Raw genomic sequence first — 17,220 nt, forward strand, 5'->3', positions numbered from 1 at the left:
AGGCTGCTCAGAAAGGGTTTCCCAAAGCGCAGTCATGAGGACTTTTGCATCAGACTGACTTGGGGTGACCTAATACAGAGATCTGGCGGCTCAGCCCCCACAAAGTCCCTGGGGTCCGGCCTCGGGACTCTGCATTACTCTGGTTTCCAGGTGATTCCCAGGCAAATTAAAATTTTTCTACTGTGATTAAAAAAAAGCACATCACGAAAACACCTTAACCATGTCTAAGTGTACAGCTCAGTAATGTTAATGACATTCACCTTGTTGGGAAACAGATCTCCAGAACTGTTTCTCCTTGCACAGCTGAACCTCTATACCGATTAAATAGCAACTCCCTTCCCCGCCGCCCCCCACCCCCGGGAGCCACCACTGTCCTGTGTCTATGAACTTGACGATACTTGATCTAAGAGGACTCATACAGTGTCTGTCATTTCGTGACTGGCTTCTTTCACTGGACAGAACATCTTCATGGTCCAGGCCATGGCATGGGTGGCATGTGGCAGAATTCCCTCTCTCTGGAAGGCTAGACGACACTCCATCATGTGTATATATGGGGCACACTCTACTTACTCGTTCACCCACCGATGGGCACTTGGGTGGCTTGTACCTCTCGGCTGTCATGACTAATGCCGCAGGGAACGTGGGCGAGCAACATATCTTCCAGACTCGGCTCTTGATTCCTTTGTATGTATTCCCGGAAGTGAAATGCACATTGAAAGTGTCCACACATTGTTGCTCCGCACGAGCGACACCTTAGAAACGGACCCGTTCTGTGTCTTGTTGGTGGGGATGCATGTGAGCGTAGAACGAAGTACACAGACACGTGTGCCCACGCACACACCCAGGTACCGACAGAACGGAGGGAGGCTCCGATCCAGGACTGGGTCGGTGCCGACGCTGGGCCGGCGACACTGTGCTATCGTGGGTCGGATGTTACCATCAGGGGAACTGGGTGAAGCAGGGAGGGTACCTCTCTCTGCGTTATTTCTTACACCTTCAGGTGAATAAAAATTATTTTAAAATTTAAAAAATGCAATTTAAAAAAGAAAGCCCGGCCCTCACTGCCGTGAAGGTGAGGGGGGGCCCCTGTGTGGAAGGGGAGGCTGGTAAAGGCCTAGATGCAGGGGCGTGGAGTTCCGCGCATTGTTCCAAAGGAGAGATGGCCCCAAGAAGTGACGCTGACCCACGTGTTACATAGACCAAGGGGCATGGAGGCCCAGAGCCCCGAGAGCAGGACCGATGAGACGGGGTGGGGAGAGCCAGGAAGATGATGAGGTCATCCCAGAGCTGCGTCCGCACAGTGTGGGCCTGGCGGATCACATTGCGGGCCTGGCGGATCACATTGCTTCTGGGAACGTGGTGGGAGCGAGGCAAGAGGGAGAGACATGGGTGGGGCCCATGACCTTGGCCAAAGCCCCTCCTCCCACAGAGCTCCCGACAGAGGACTGGGCGCCAGGAGGCTGAGGTGTCTTCTTGAGTCTAAATGAGCCTCAGCTGTCTACAAGCAGCTTTTGGCATCAAATACTCTCCTTACCTGCCCGAGACGGTAAACCCTAATCAGGAACTTAACATTAAAGGTTTTTGTTTGTTTGTTTGTTTTTGCTTCACAAAGTAACAAAATACTTTAAGGATAACTGGCCGCTTCTATTTCTTAGCTCTTGGTACGTGCCAGGTGTTTTGCTAAGTGCTTTAAAACTTCGCGTATTTTACCTCGCATCCACCCTGTGAGATCGGTCCCTCTCTCCCATTTTAAAGATGAGGACCGTAAATCCGGTCCAGGCTTGGGGCCTCGGCTCTTTCCTGGTTCTGAGAATCGGTCCGCAAGATTAAAAGTAAAGTTTCAGAGAAAGAGCAGACAGTGACAACAGTAACGGCTCAGAAGACACAGTGGGTGAGCCCAGGGTCTCCATCACAGAGCTCGGTCAGGTGCGCTAAGACTTTTTTTTATCCCAAGCTCAGAGACAGGGAGCAGGGGAGAAGCCAGACTCAGGACAGCCAGCCACTCTGTGTCCCACTGAGATCCTGACCATCACGACCATACTTAACATCCACGTGCTTCTCATTAATCATCAACGCCGAGAGATGCCAGATGTCCTGAAGTTGAACGCGCTCCCCTAGCCTAGTTTGTGATAAGCTGTAGCCAATCTGTGGTCAATTTTAACATAAACTTCACAGGTGCTTTTTAACTCTGAAATTAACACAGGCCCATTATAGAAAGTCTAGAAAGGTGTAGAGAAGCAAAGTAAAAAAAAAAAAAAAAAAAATCACCTGCAAAAAAATCACTGTTAATATTTCACGATCTGAATCATGCAATGTCTATTTTTCAAGAAGTACATTATACAGTACATACTCATTTGCAATCAAATATTTACTGTATACCATGAGCACCATACCATAATCTATTTTTTCATTCCCTGAAGTGTTTCTTCAAGGTTGCCTTCTACTTCGGGTAGACAGCATAATTTATTGCATCAAGATCCTGTTAGAACATCATGTTGTTTGCAATGTTTCCAGTTTTTATTAAGCAGTATTACAATGAGTATACATGTTCCTGAACAACACCCCACCCCCCCCCACCTCCTCCCTCCCCCCCCACCTCCTCCCCCCCACCCTGCCAGCCCCACCCTCAGCCCTCCAGGAGTGAGCAGGGACACAGAGATAGCCCCCTGGCTAAATTTCTACAAGCAAAATCACATGTTTCCAAGACGTGTGATGCATATTGACAATCTGCATTTCAGAAAGCTGTTTTAGTGCCGTTAATCAGGTACGAGAATTTGTTTCCTTACCAGTTTGCCAAACACCGATTATTAGGTTTTCCTAATTATTTCAGCAATGTTGTAAGTACCACGTTACCTCACTTAATTTTATAATATTTATTGCTCCTTTGTTTTCTTGTTTTGCTAATTGTTGTTGTTTTTTTTCCTTGTTGATTTTTAACCAGCTCTTTATATATTCAGAGTAGTAAAACTCTGTTTGGTATGATGCAAACATTTTTCTAAGTTTTCTATTTATTTTACTTATGATGTTTAGTCATATGAAAAACTTGCACTTGACTATCTTAATCTCTCAATAATTCACATAACTTATGCCTTTCATCCTGGTTTAGAAAGGCTTTCCCCACTCTATTACACAAATACTCAATGACTTTTTTTTTTTTTTTTTGCTAATGCTATAATCCACCTGACATTTATTAGGCTATACTTTAAATGTTTATTTATCAACCCTAATTTTTTGAGAATATCATGTTTTATAAAACACGTTTTCATACTTATTTAAGAAAATAACTTTAGCTTTATAAACATAAAACAAAAGTATTGCATTCCATTCCCTTCCTCTGAATTTTGCTCTTGGAGAGGGAAAAGAGCAAGTAAAAATAAAATCTCCAGTAATTTACTCCCACAGCTTTGTTTTTAAAAGTATTATATTTCTCATCTTTGTACAAAAATCTCCTTAACCCTTGTACATATCCTTAATAGACCAGGCATAATTCCAATATCCATGATTTATATAAATTCTACTTGAACCAATTAAAATTTTCAGCCTGTGCCCCTCTTGGGGTAGAGGATATTCACTGGGACTTTACCCAAGCTGCTTAAATAAAATTATTTTGAATATCTGCATAGATTTCTTCCACATAATTAAAATTACTTCAAAAGTTAAATAGAAAAATGCCCTCCAAGTCCAGCATGGTTGTGGGCACGCATACATAAGAAAAAAGTGTTTTCATTATGCTTGGTGGAAAACATACTTTAAAAGTAAAATTTCTGATTGACAAAGGGAATACTATAGTCTAAACAGAACAAGCTTTTCAGAGAACATTTGATAACAATATATCACAATCTTTAATTAATAATCTAACAAGGAAGAGACTTGTATCGCCCCTTTGATCATTTTTCGAGGGAGCTGTAAAGACTGCATCCAGCCATCGAGGGGGAGTCGGCACCAGGGCTGTAGAGGGAAAGGCGGGGGTCTGCTACACAAGCTAAAAATATCTCTTCCCTGGGAACTCTCCCGGAGTTGGTCCATAATGAGATTCAACTTCGATAAATGAATAAAGCTGAGAAAAATAACTTGAAATGCAAGTAATTGGTGTCAAAGAGAAATCTGGATTACCATGATAGAAAAGCAATTTGAAGGGGGCTAACGACGGACAAGTCAGAACGGAATTGAGGGTACTGCATCCACGTTTGCAGAAGTCTTGAAAAAGGTCTGTTGGGATCTAACGAATGCCAAGGTCACCGAACCCTGGACTTGGCTAAGTGCCCACACCGGGAAGCACGTACTCACTTATCTTTTTATTCAAAGCAAAACAAATAAACAAACAAAAAAAAAAATGAGAAGGCCATTCTAAACACCATTCGCTACATGTGCAGACTGACATGGGAAGTTGAAGTCTCTTAATAACGTAGATTACCGTGTAACCCTATTTGCCTAGAGGACAGGCTTGGCTTGCAACTGTTTGGGTGTACTCGTTAATAGCATCTGCTCTCATTCTAGGAAGTGTTCCAGTTTGAATGATAAACTATGTGAACACAGTATCAATTTCCTCTTGTTGCTACAGCAAGTTACCATGAATGTCGGGCTCAAAACAACATAGATGTGTTACCGTGTACTTCTACAGGTCAGAGTCCAATGTGGACCTTGCAGGGCTAAAAGCAACATGAGAGTACGTCTGCCTTCACCTCTGAAGTCTGTGCAGCAGACACTTGTCTTTTCTTGTGTCTAGGTGGTGGCCTATCTTCAAAGCCAGTGATGGCTGCTCAAACCCCTTCTCACTTTTCCTTACTCAGACCTTCTCCTGTCCCATGCTCTTAAGGATCCTGGTGATCACATTGGGCCCACCCAAATAATCCAGGTTGATCTCACCATTTGAAGGTCCGCTGATTGGCAAACTTAATTCTTTGCCATGTAAGCTAATATATGCATGAGTTCCAAGGAGTAGGACGTGAAGGCTTTTAGGAAGACCATTATTCTGCCAGCTATAGTCACTCTCTGGTAGCAGGGCCAAAGTTTGAAAGGAGGCTTTCTGATTCAATGTCAAGTGTAATTTCAGTGATCAATGAGGATGTCTTTGATGGAAAAGTCTGGTTCAATCTTTGTGAGATGTTGATCGGTGGGGAGAGCATGAGACTTGCAAATAGAAACTCAATAAAAATACTTATCTGTGGGGCGCCTGAGTGGCTTAATGGGTTAAGCCTCTGCCTTCCGCTCAAGTCATGGTCTCAGGGTCCTGGGATCTAGTCCCGCATGGGGTTCTCTGTTCAGCGGGGAGCCTGCTACCCCTCTCTCTCTGCCTGCCTCTCTGCCTACTTGTGATCTCTCTCTCTCTGTCAAATAAATAAAATCTTTGAAAAAAATTTTTTAAGTATTAAAAAAATTTTTTTAAAAACTTATCTCTGGGGCACCTGGGTGGCTCAGTCAGGTAAGTATCCAGTTCTTGAATTCAGCTCAGGTCATGATCTCAGATGGTGAGCTCGAGCCCTCTGTCAGTCTCCACACTGGACTCCGCACTAGGCTTGGAGTTTGCTTAAGATTCTCTCTCTCTCCATCTCCCTCTGCCCCTCCCTCATCTCCCTCTGTAAACAAAACAAAACAAAACAAAACAAAAACAAATCTATCAGTGCTTTCTTTATTCCAGGCACCTATTTATGTATAGAAGGAATACCTAGAAAACAGCGTTCCTGCCTTCGAGTTGTTTATGATCTAATTGGACTGGAGTATACTCTCCCCTGCAGAGTACATAAGTCTCTATCAGAGGAGCCTGTAACAAATGAACATGATACTGTACCAATTAAATATGTAAGAATTCAGATGCAGAATGTAAGGACAATTTAAGTTTCACATTAACCAACCAAGTCAGGATTCATTTTATCTTTTTCTTTCCTGTGACAACAAACATGATACCCATCATGGAAAATTTGGTTTTAAAAAAATCTTCCAACATTCTCAAGCTTGAGAGATCATCTATTATAAATAAACTTGCGATAGCATCCTTACAGAAAAATCTCTGTGGGCTTCTTTATTTCTGTGGAAACCTGGTGCCCACATACCATGCCCTTGAGATGGGAAACTTAGCTCAAGTTCATGGGGTACCTTCATGTCTCCACTCTTGGATAAAGTAAATTTTTGCTTTAAACAGATTAGGGGTGATTTGTCTGTGATGTCCCCTTCCCCATTCTATTCGCCATGGTCATTTCAGAGCTACATTTATTAGTGGCAGGGTGAGATAGATAGATAGATAGTATTTCAATATGTATTTTCATGTTTATTAGAAAAAATTTATAATAAGCTCATCATATGCCTAAACTCATAGATAATTTTGCCTTGGATGAGGCAACAATGAAACATAGCTATCAATGTAAAGCTATTTACTATTAAGTAAATAATCCATTAAAGAGAGTGAAATAGAAGTGCATGGAAGTCCATGAAAAAGCATCTAGCAAACAAGGACACAGTGGAAGAAAGCATGAATTTTAGAGTCAGAACTAAGTTTGGATCCAGCTGGATCACAAACTAGCTTTTGCTCCTAGACCAGTACTTCAATTTCTCTGGGTTTTGCTGCACTGAGTGTTGGTTTTTTTTTTTTCCCCCTTCAGGTTGTTTTGAGCCAAATGAGACAATGCATAAAAAGCCTAGACATGTATTAGACACCAAATAAATGTAGGTTCCCTTCTTTAAAAGGCAAGTAATTAATTTAATGTACTTAGGTATCATTTACCCACTGTGGTTCTTACTCACAAATTAAGACAACACAAAGAGTCAACTGACTTATAGTCTGTTGAGTCGGGGCGGACTGTCAGCCCTTATGTGCCAGGGATGGAAAGAAAGGACAGATGGCCAAAGCTGAGGCCAAGCTTTGGACACCAGTCTCTTAAAGAGGCGCCGCCGCTGCATGCAGTCAGTGTGAAAGCAGCTTTATGCACTCCGTATCAAGCAGGTGGCTGTTAGGTGCAGGCACTGGGTCTCAGCCTTGAGGATTTAATATCGGTCAAGAATATTCACAACACCTGTGCCTTCGTGGGACCTGTCAGAGAGGCAGACACTAATTGAATTATCCTACAAGTAAATAAGCTCTATTATGGAAAATGTTATAAAGGAAGGGCACCAGTACCACGGGAGTGTCAATCAGGGACACCGTCGTTAGTCTGGAGTAGGGGGAAGATCTTCTTGGCCAGTGATGTTGCAGCTGAGATCTGAAGACCAAGCAGGGGCTCACCAGGACAGCTGGTAGGAAGTCCGTGCTAGGTAGGAGGATTATATGTGCTGGGAAAGAACGGGGTGAGCCGAGAAAAGATTGGTGTACTTGGATCAGAAGGAACAAAGGGGATCTCTTATGACATGAAATGAGTTTTGAGAAGTGGGCTGAAGCCAGATTATAAAAAGATTTGTCCAAATAAAGGAATTTGCTGTTTTCCCTAAAAGGGATAAGACACCATTGAGAGATGTCCATTATGGGGTGACATAAATTAATTAGAAATTTAAAAAGATACCTGGAAACCTGTACTGGTCAGTGTTCTCCCGAGAAATACACACACACACACACACACACACACACACACTCTGGGATTTAGTATAAGCAGTTGATGCACACATTATGGAGGCTGAGATGTCCCATGATCTGCCATCTGTAGCCTGGAGACCCAGGAAGGCTGGTTGTGACTTCACTCCACGTTCAAAGAAGGGAGTCCCGGGAGGGTCCCTGGTGTAGATTCTGGTCTGGGTCTGAATGCCTGAGAAGTCAGAGCACCTAGGGAATCGTGCGGTACGGTAGCTACGTGTGGCTAATGAGCTCTTGGATGTGGCTAGCACAATCCAAGAACTGGATATTTTATTTTATTTATCAGTATGAATTGAAATAGCCACATGTGGGGGCGCCTGGGTGGCTCAGTGGGTTAAGCCTCTGCCTTTGGCTCAGGTCATGATCCCAGGGTCCTGGGATCGAGCCCCATATCGGGCTCTCTGCTCAGCGGGGAGCCTGCTTCCTCCTCTCTCTCTGCCTGCCTCTCTGACTACTTATGATCTCTCTCTCTGTCAAGTAAATAAATAAAATCTTTTAAAAAAGAAGAAACAGCCACATGTGACGCGTGACTTCCATACTGGACAATGTAGTTGTAATATGTGAGCCTCTTCTATCCCTGCATATCCCTGATCTCGAACTGAAGTTATTTTATTTATACATTTTACATAGCTCAATATATGTCTCTTCATGCTAGAATGTCTTATTGACTGCTGGATACGTAACACTCATGGTAGGGACTGACATGTAGTAATATCTCAATAAATGTTTTGTTAAACTGACTTTAAATTAGTAAGTACCCCTTAGGCGCACTTTGCTTTCTTAAAAATATCTTATTTTTAAGTAATCTCTACACCCAACTTGGGGCTCGAACCTAAAGTCCCAGGATCAAAGGTCACATGCTCTGCCCGTTGAGCCAGTCAGGTGTCCCACCAACATTCTGCTGTTTTTTAAGTTCTTTGCTTCTGATGATGTTGCTTTCCACGAAAACATCTGGGAGTCAAAATCAGGGTAGTATTGTAACGAACTGCTAAAAGTTGTTTATTTACCTAGTTGGTTTCATGACATCCAGCTCAATGTTTTGCATTCATCCTAATCAATTATATCTCCTCAGTTTCTGTTTGTCTTCCCATTACGTTGAGATGGACCTGGAGTCTGCCCCTGTCCCTTCCAGCGGTTCGCACATTCGGGAATCCTAGGGACTCTCTTCCTGTACCCTACTTGTGGCTTCTGATACCGCCCAAGACTTGTACAGTGTGGAAGTGTTGGAGAAGGTCATCGAGAGGTCATGACCAAGGTCGTGACCCCCACTTGACCGGGGAGGCAAACTCAGGCAATCAGCGAGGCTCCTCCCCCTCCCCTGTCCTTGGCTATAAGCCCCGCCCAGCAGCCCCACAGCGGGAGGCATTGTTAAGGACGCGGGCTTGAGACCGCAGTGTGTCGCTCGGGGCACACGGATGGTCTACTTGGCTGAGCCCTGCCAAGGCTTCTCTAAATTGGTAAGATTCTGGAGGGCAGACGTGGGGACCTCCTCATCTTGCAGCGGCCTCAGACAAGCCTGGTGAGTCAGCTCCCTCGCCTGTTAACCCCGCCAGGCCTCACCTGCGGCGGTTTACCTCCCCCGACTCCCTGCCCTGGGTGTGGGCCCGGGTCCGCAAACCCACGGGAAGCTTCGGTTTCGGATCCAAGGTGGTTGTTATCTTTAGACGCCGGTGTTTTGGTTGAGTTAAATTCAAGTCTTTTCGCTATTTTGCAAGGACAAAAGGTCACACCGTCATTATGGCACAAAATGGCCCCAAGGTTTTGTTTGCTCTCCTTCGTGCGGTAGAATTCTCAGAGCGTTGGGAAAAAAACAGCAGAAAAAGTACAGAAGTTCACTCTCTGCGAGCTCTCCTCTGCGCATGTTTGCTGGTGAAAGAATGAAGGGATGTTTAAGAGAAAAAAGGGAAAAGATACTCTTCTAGCCAAGCATACCTCGTTTCATTTTGGCTTACTGCCTTCAAATTCTGTGCACACGCACCCGTTCCACACGCGCGCGTCACGTGCTATTTTGTGCGTTTACGCGTAATAGTCCAAGTGGATCAACACGGGGGGATGACGATCTGATCTAACGGCTGTGCTCTCCGACGCTGTAACAAACATTCCGTCCACCAGTCCCCTGTCCCTGGGCATTTAGCGGAAGCCAGTGGTGATTGGTTATTCTAATAACGAAACAACAGTGAATGTTTCATAGATCTCGTGCAACCTGACTCACGTAGACCCAGCAGTGGTACCCAAAGGGAACAAAGTGTACGAGTCCTTCGTAGCTTTTGTGGGATTTTCTGAGGCTCCTTTCCAAAAGAATGCTACCGGTTCGTGGCACCATCGGGTGGGGGTGCGATCGTGCTGATTCCCACCAAAAGTGGTTCTCTGTCATTTTGCTAATCTGGGCTTGTTTTGACAATGGAACTGATCACAACAGTAGTGACCATGGGAGCATCTAGTTTTCTGTAGGCGAAGCATGGGAGAGCAGGAGAGTGAGTGCTTTAAGAATGTGGTTCAGAGTGGCTAAAGATGTAAACTCTGGAAACTGACTTCATGAGGTCAAATCCAGATTCTACCACTTAACCTCTAATTTGTGTCCATTCTGTTCTCGCAAATGATGCTTGGGGTTACCGAGCGAAGACCAAGTGAGTTTATACAGAGAGCGCCTCGTAAGCCCTGGATAATGTTGATTATTATTCCTCATAGTGGGTGTTTTTTATTAACCTCATTTGACAGGTGAGAAATCTGACCCAGGTGGAGGGCTCAAGGCCACTTAGCTCCTGAAAAGTGGGGCTGGGATTCCAACCGCAGGGGACCGTTCCCCAAGAGCGGCAGTATCAGGGATGACACGGGGACCAGAACTCACATCTGAGAAGTGTTACTGTTGCTGCCCAGTTAGACCAAGGTGGAATCAGGCACAAGAAAAGAGAGCATAAGGCCGCTGAGACTCACGGGAAATGGCATGACATAATCCCTTGTTTCTAAGATAAACAATAGAGCTGGGGTGTTTTGCTTTGTTTTGTTTTTATATTATTTTTCTAATCCTTGAGATCTGAAGGTAGCTCTGTATTCAAGTGTCCCATAGGATTGTGAAATCCCGCCTTGATTGCACTGGCCTAGTGGCCAGTAATCTCAGGGTCGCACTCAGGACCCCGCAAATGTCTTCCTTGCCTCGGGAGGGTTCTCTATAAATACTTACTGACCCAAATTTCCCCTAAACATCACCATAAACACTTCCAGTTATTTCTTAATGCACTCTGTTCATAACTGCTTAGTCAATTATTTTTATTAGCATAACATTCCTTTTAAGCATAATGATGTTAGAAAAAAACAGAAACAATGTAAGCACATTTTCTCCGCTCTGGCTGATTGCGAGTGTTTTCTCTCTTTTTCTTTTCTGGACTTCCTTTGCAGATTTGATGAATTAATTGTGAATTTCCCAAGGGGGACCTAACATGAACTAAAATTTGTTGTTTATCCTATAATGTTTAGTTTATATTCTGGTTCCAGTGACTATCCACTGAGACCAAAGTTTGAATATTGCCAAGGGCTCATAAAATTGCTGATATAACCTACTTTCTCCAGAGAACCTGACTTCCATTTTCATAATGAATTAATGCCTTCTTTCTCCCCCAACTTCTTTGCTCCCACAGCTATTTGTGGAGACCACCGATGTCAACGGCAAAACCCTCGAGGGGCCAGTTCCTCTGGAAGTCATCGTGATTGACCAGAATGACAACAGACCTATCTTTCGGGAAGGCCCCTACATTGGCCATGTCATGGAAGGATCCCCGACAGGTATGTGAAATCGGCTTACATTAGCATAATGGCTTGGGAAGTGGCATCCTGTGATCTTTGGGGGTTCCAGAAACTGTTTTGCTGCCGCTCCAACTTCTTGGTATGCCTCAACACAGACCTGTTCCCTCCCTGGGTAGCAGCCAGATCCGCAGATCTGCAACTCAGAACAGGACGAGGGTGTTGGAGGCTGTGGAAGGCAGGCTCTCACCTCATCTCTGAAAGCCACCTTTCAGGGACGGCCAACATCGAAGTCTCTAGTGCGCGGCTGGTGGTGGACATTGTATAAATACGGAGCTCACCCTTGTGAGGGCCCAGGGTTGAGCTTTGTGGTATGACGGGGCTCTGAAGAAAGTTAAGGTCCTCACCCCAAGCGTCTCGCTTCTTCCTTTCCTCGTTGTCTTTTAATAAGAACCATTTTGGGAAGAAAAAAAAAGAAAAACAGATAGGACTTATTTTTCCCTGGGCTTTTTCCCTTTCATTCCCGTCCCTTTCTCCATGTACGAGGTACGTGGAGAAAACTTTTGTCCTCGGTCAAAGGGCCAAAGGCAAGACATTTTATTTCTCTCTGGAAACACAGGCCCTACTGTGATGTTACTACAGAGCTCCTCTTATCTTTTCTCCACACTTAACCTTTCCATCAGGGAAGGTTGTAGAATTCAGAGCTCCCTTTTTGGGTGCCAGAGATATCAGTAAAAGCGTTCTGTGACCGGCAGCTGAAGTCACGGCTGAGTGTGGTGCTTGGCCAAAAACAGAGCAAAGTCCAAAAGTCCCTATTAGGAGCCTGGACTTTGATTTTAAGCTTTGAAATCCATCTGGGTGAGGGAGCGTCCTAGGGAGAGCCTCACTGTCGCCAGGTCTAGATTGTGCCCAAACAAATGAGCCATTTAGCCGGTTGGACAGGAGATGGAAACCCGGAGCCCTACTTTGACTGGTTCTGTTTTTCCCCTTCGCTGAATGGATGGGACGTATCAATCACGTGTAGATCTATGAGGCTCTGCAAGCGTTGTCATGGTAACCTGCCTAGACCACCCCATGAGTCATTGTTTGCAAGGTGCGGACACCTCCCTCCAACTTCAAGGAGCTCTGTCCCCCTGTACTTCCTCAGCTCCCCAGGGGCCAGGGGCCAGCTCTTCCTTCCCGGCTGTGAAGGCATTCTGTCAAAAGGGGTGGGGATTGCCTGTGGGTGCTGGGGAGCGTTTGGCGGGGAACCCAGCAGGTAGAAGAGTAGCAAGCAGCCTGGAAAATGGGGAGCAGCAGGTAAAAGTGGGTCCGATCACTTTCGGCCGGACCTTTCCTGTGGCACCTGTTCCTCACCTCCCCGGAGACTGCTTCGGATAGAAGGAGGGCTTCCGGGGAGAGAAACCCTGGAACTGGGGCTTGAGGTTCAAGGTATGTTCTTAAACAAGCCGACGTGTGGGGCGAGTCAGGGGAACTGATGGGGAAAGCTATTAAGGAGGCTGGAGTTCGAGCGGAGCGGGAAAATGATTCCCAGTTTCCATCTGTGGTGGGTCCCGTCTGCACGTAACTGGAATTCGAGCCAGGCCAGGAAAGTGTTCTAAATGTAAATGACGATGCTGACGTCGGAGGCGGCTGGGAGCGTGTGCGTGTCTTTGTATATTATGTGTGTATGTGATTAGACGATGTCCAATTTTCCTCCCACTGCGCCCTTCCTTAAAGTTTCAGAAAGAATTTCAGATTTTATTGCTTTATATACATGTCACATTTTCAAAGAAAAATGGAATCCTTTATGTCCACTGAATTTCTTAAAGCACAAAGTAATTCGGTTAGGGTGGCCGGATCTCCAGCAAAACATAAACCACTTCCAAGTTCTATTTATGATTAGTATTATGCTATAAAAATATATAAAAATGCGATACCTATGTGGCTTCTTTCAGCCAGGCAGAATTTGGCCTGAATCATTGTTTTCTTCTTCGGCCCCCTCTGGGTTTGGCTTTAAAGCAGGAACTGAGATAGAGTCGGTCCGATCTGGGGTCAAGAGTGCGGAAATGTTGTGGGAAACTTTTAGAGGAAACGCCACTTAGATCGCTCGGTGCCTCCTAAGGGATCCCAGGCAGGACGACCCCAAAGCCTCGGTGAGGCCGGTGGGTGGGGGGAATCTGGGGCAGGGGCTGGGATCCCTTTCCAATCCCCCTTCCCCAACCTAAACTGCTACAAGTTAGAACAAGGAACCCTGACCGGCTGTAGAAATAATGGCATTCCTGGTATCAATAATCAGTGGCTCCTTTGTGGTTGGTAGAATCTTCATAGCGGGTCCATTTTACAGATGGGAATGCTGACTCTGGAAAGTGTTCTGTGACTTCGCCACTCACATAAACAGTAGATGGGGACCAGTGTTCCAGGCTCCTTTCTGTATCCTCCACCTGCAAATCATGTGCCCGTTCAAGTGTCGCGCAAACCTCCTGGTGAAGACAGCCATCAAACCGCGACAGTACGGAGTTGAGTGCTTACTATGTGCTGAGACCTCTGCGACCAATGTCCTTGCCTCCACCACACCATTCCCTCCCCAGAGCGGTGGATACGCTCTCCCTAGCATACACAGGAGAAGCGTGAACCTCAAAGAGATCCAGATGCTTAGCCAAAATCCCACAGCTGGTGGCTGAGTTAAAATCCAGGTCTGCATCTCTGGCTCGAGGCCTGGGCTGTCTCCTGTGGACGTGTTGGTGCTGGCCACCTTCCCTCCTGTTCTTGACCGTGGACTCTTTGTGGTCCCAGCTGGAGGGCAAGTACTCGCTCTGTCAGAGAAACCGAGTAAAACACTCTTCTGACCAAACAGTCAGCTCCTCGAGTCCCTCCTTATAACTGTTGCTCAGTCTCTGTGGTTGAACAGGGTCATATGTGGGCCTGGTTCTCACTCATAGTGCTTTCTTCTGAGTTCAAGTCATCAGTGCCAGCTTCGTGGGGTGTGACCTGCACAGCTTCACAGGGGCCTATGCTTGGCATCAGGCTCTGCCGTCACCACCTTAAAATTCTTAAGTATCGAACAAGGAGCCCTGCATTTTCCTTTTGCGGTGAGCCCTTCCCCCCCCCACACCCCCCACCCCAGTTATGGAGCTGGTCCTGAGCTCGGCACTGTGGCCCAGGCTTGGTTTGATGCTCCACTCAGCTCCTTAACCAGGTGAGACCTTGGGCAGCCAATTGAACCTTCTAGAAGCCTCAGTCACTTTGTCTGTAGATGGGGTGGGTGAATGATAGTCCCCACCCCGGAGGACTGTATGCACACCTTAATTGAGATGCTGCTTCCCTCAGCATGAACCAAGGTTCAAGAGATGCTTGTGCGTCCTTAATGCCCCCTGTAATTCTTATGATTCCTGCAACGTACCATGTCAGGGAGCTGAGGCAAACAGGCAGTTTGTGCACAGGGACATTCATCTCCCAACAACCGAGCGTCATTTTCATGTTCCGGTGGACCTGGATGTGCCATCAGCACCAATCCATCATGGAGGAAGGCCACCCGTATTTATCTGGCCTGCAGACAGGAGACCGTTTCCAGCTGCTCGGCACTGAACTCCAGGGGATTGTTTTGGGGAATCAGTAACTGGATGAGGGAAGATCAACAGAAAATAATGGTCTTTGAACTTCACAAATGATGAGCTATTCCTTTCGTGGAGTCCCAAGGCATTGATTTATGGGACCCTAGTCCTGGCCCTGGCTGCTCTGGGTTGGTGGGGGAAGGGCAGCCAGAGCTCTGCGCGAGCCTGGGGTTTTCTGAATGCCCAAGGCAGCCCGGGACTTCATGAGTGGGGACAGAGGGCTGGGACCCTTGGAGTTCCTGGAGGACACACTTGGCAGGACCCACAGTGCCTACTGGCACCGTCCCCCAGTGTCTTTCCACCAGTGGTCTTCTGGGCACCGTGGAGAAGGGCCAACCACGAGCCCCTGGAATGAGGCCTGAGGGCATGTGTCTTACCTGGGAGGTGTGGGATGCAGGCTGAGGCGGGCTCCAGGTAAGGGAAGCCAGATACCAGGGTGGGCAGTTGTGAGCTTGATCTCTTGGCGGGGGGGTTGGGGGTTCCCCAGGAAATAACATGAACACGCACACATCAGAGTTAGCCCAGCCCAGGGGAGCTGGAATATGCATCCCTACGCACCCCTTAGATACTGGCCACAAACTATCCCCAGAGGAACTTCAATCCCCAGGCACCCTTGGCCATTGCAGGCTACCAGCAGGGGGCAGCCTTCCGACAGGCTGCAGGAGCTGTGGGGTGGGGGGGAGCATCCGCAGGCTCTGCCCCCCCATGCTTTCCGCTGGACTAGCCCGAATGTGAGCAGGGGCAGCTTGGAGGAAGGCACCCACCACCTGGACGGACGGAGTGGAAATACCTTAGTCCCTAAAAGGCATGACAAAAAAGGACCAATGTTACATTGACTTTTCTCATTATTTTAATTTTTTTAAATTTTTTTAGAGATTATATTTATGTATTCAAACGAGAGAGCGCAGGGAAAAAGCAGGGGGAGAAGGATAAGCAGGCTCCACACTGAGCACAGAGCCTGATGCCAGGCTCGATCTCACGACCCTGAGATCACGACCTGAGCCGAAGCCAAGAGTCAGACGCTTAACCGGCTGAGCCCCCCAGGAGCCCAGAACTTTCTCTTTAAATAGGGGTCAGGACCCAGAGGTGCGCGTTGTGACTCCTAAGAGGGGTGACACGTCACCTGGAGCAGGTGGAGAGGAGCAGAGATGAGCCGCTAAAGCCTCTTCTGACATCTGAGGGCACAGCCGCCCTTGCCCTCTCCGGCTTCCTGTCTTGCTCCCTCTGTTGTTTCCGTCCGGGGCCACTTCTGAGCACCTACATGGCACCAGCACTATTTTGAGCTCTGAGGGTGCGGCTGGGGGCCTGTTCCAGGCTGCTCATCCCCTCCCGGATTACAGAGCCAAGCAGGGAGACCGGCAACACGTAAGAACTGAAGTGTGGGCCACGCTGTGATCCTGCCGGGGGTCATGGGACGCCTGTCCCAGAGGGGCGCGCCCCAGCCTCCCTGAAGACCTGCTGCCAGGAGAGGAGGCCTTTGTCTTTTGTTTTTCCTCTGGGATCCCCCCTGTGTTTCTGCTATATAAGACTCAGTACTTTCATTTTTTAAAAAAAATCCTACCATGGCAGACATGAGGGAAAATGTCCAATCCATTGGCCTTTGGGACAAGAGCCTGTCCTGAGAGCTTAGCATGGCCTGGTCCTCTCTGGTTTCCAAAACAGCTCAGGCTACATCACGATGGTTTCATATGTGACAGTCACTATCTGAGCCCTGGCTCTGTCCTCAGGCTGTCGGTGTGACCTAGCCGTAAAGCCCCTCCTGGCCCCCTGTTCACTTGTCCTGGTAACTGCAGTGTGGCTTCTCTGTCCGCCGAACTGTCCAGTTCTCTCTCGTGGCTACTTTTGGACGTCCACGTGGCGCGTTCCTTCTTTCTCAACCATCCCAGTCAGTCCTCTGGGTTCTGGAATACTGGGCACATGACTATTGGGATTTTTTGCTTGTTTTCTTAAGAAGATGTATTTCTTCTAAAAATTAAGCAATTCTGCTTTTCTTCGCCTTTTTTAAGGAAAAAAAAAATCCAATCACTCTCAAATCTCACCATCCAGAGAAAACCACAGACGCCATCTTGGTGGGAGGACTTCCAGGGCTCTGTCTGGGCATGTCCACGCTGAGGGACACACTATACAATTTGATAGAAACGGAGCCGTATGTTCCTTGCTGTAACTCGCCGTCTTTACTCTGCAGGGCCGCATGGACTTTTTTGTAAATCAATAAATGTCAAGCCACATCATTGTTTTAAAAAGCTCGTGTTTGGATCTGCCATCGTCTAGTTAGCCATTCCGTATTGATTTAAGTTTTTTCACTTTTCCGTACTTACAATCAGCTCTACA

At 46.8% G+C, this 17,220-nt stretch overlaps 1 protein-coding gene across 2 annotated transcripts in view; it reads left to right on the top strand.

The window, feature by feature from the left end:
- The window catches only part of CDH13 (cadherin 13), a 1,398,954-nt gene that overhangs the window by 1,021,610 nt on the left and 360,124 nt on the right, over positions 1–17,220 (top strand). For both annotated transcript variants that reach the window (XM_032325075.1, XM_032325076.1), the window contains one exon: positions 11,194–11,338. In XM_032325075.1, the coding sequence (XP_032180966.1) occupies positions 11,194–11,338 (145 nt within the window). The remainder of the gene's footprint in view (positions 1–11,193; positions 11,339–17,220) is intronic.

This window comes from Mustela erminea, chromosome 19, assembly GCF_009829155.1.
Source record: "Mustela erminea isolate mMusErm1 chromosome 19, mMusErm1.Pri, whole genome shotgun sequence".
NCBI lineage: Eukaryota > Metazoa > Chordata > Mammalia > Carnivora > Mustelidae > Mustela > Mustela erminea.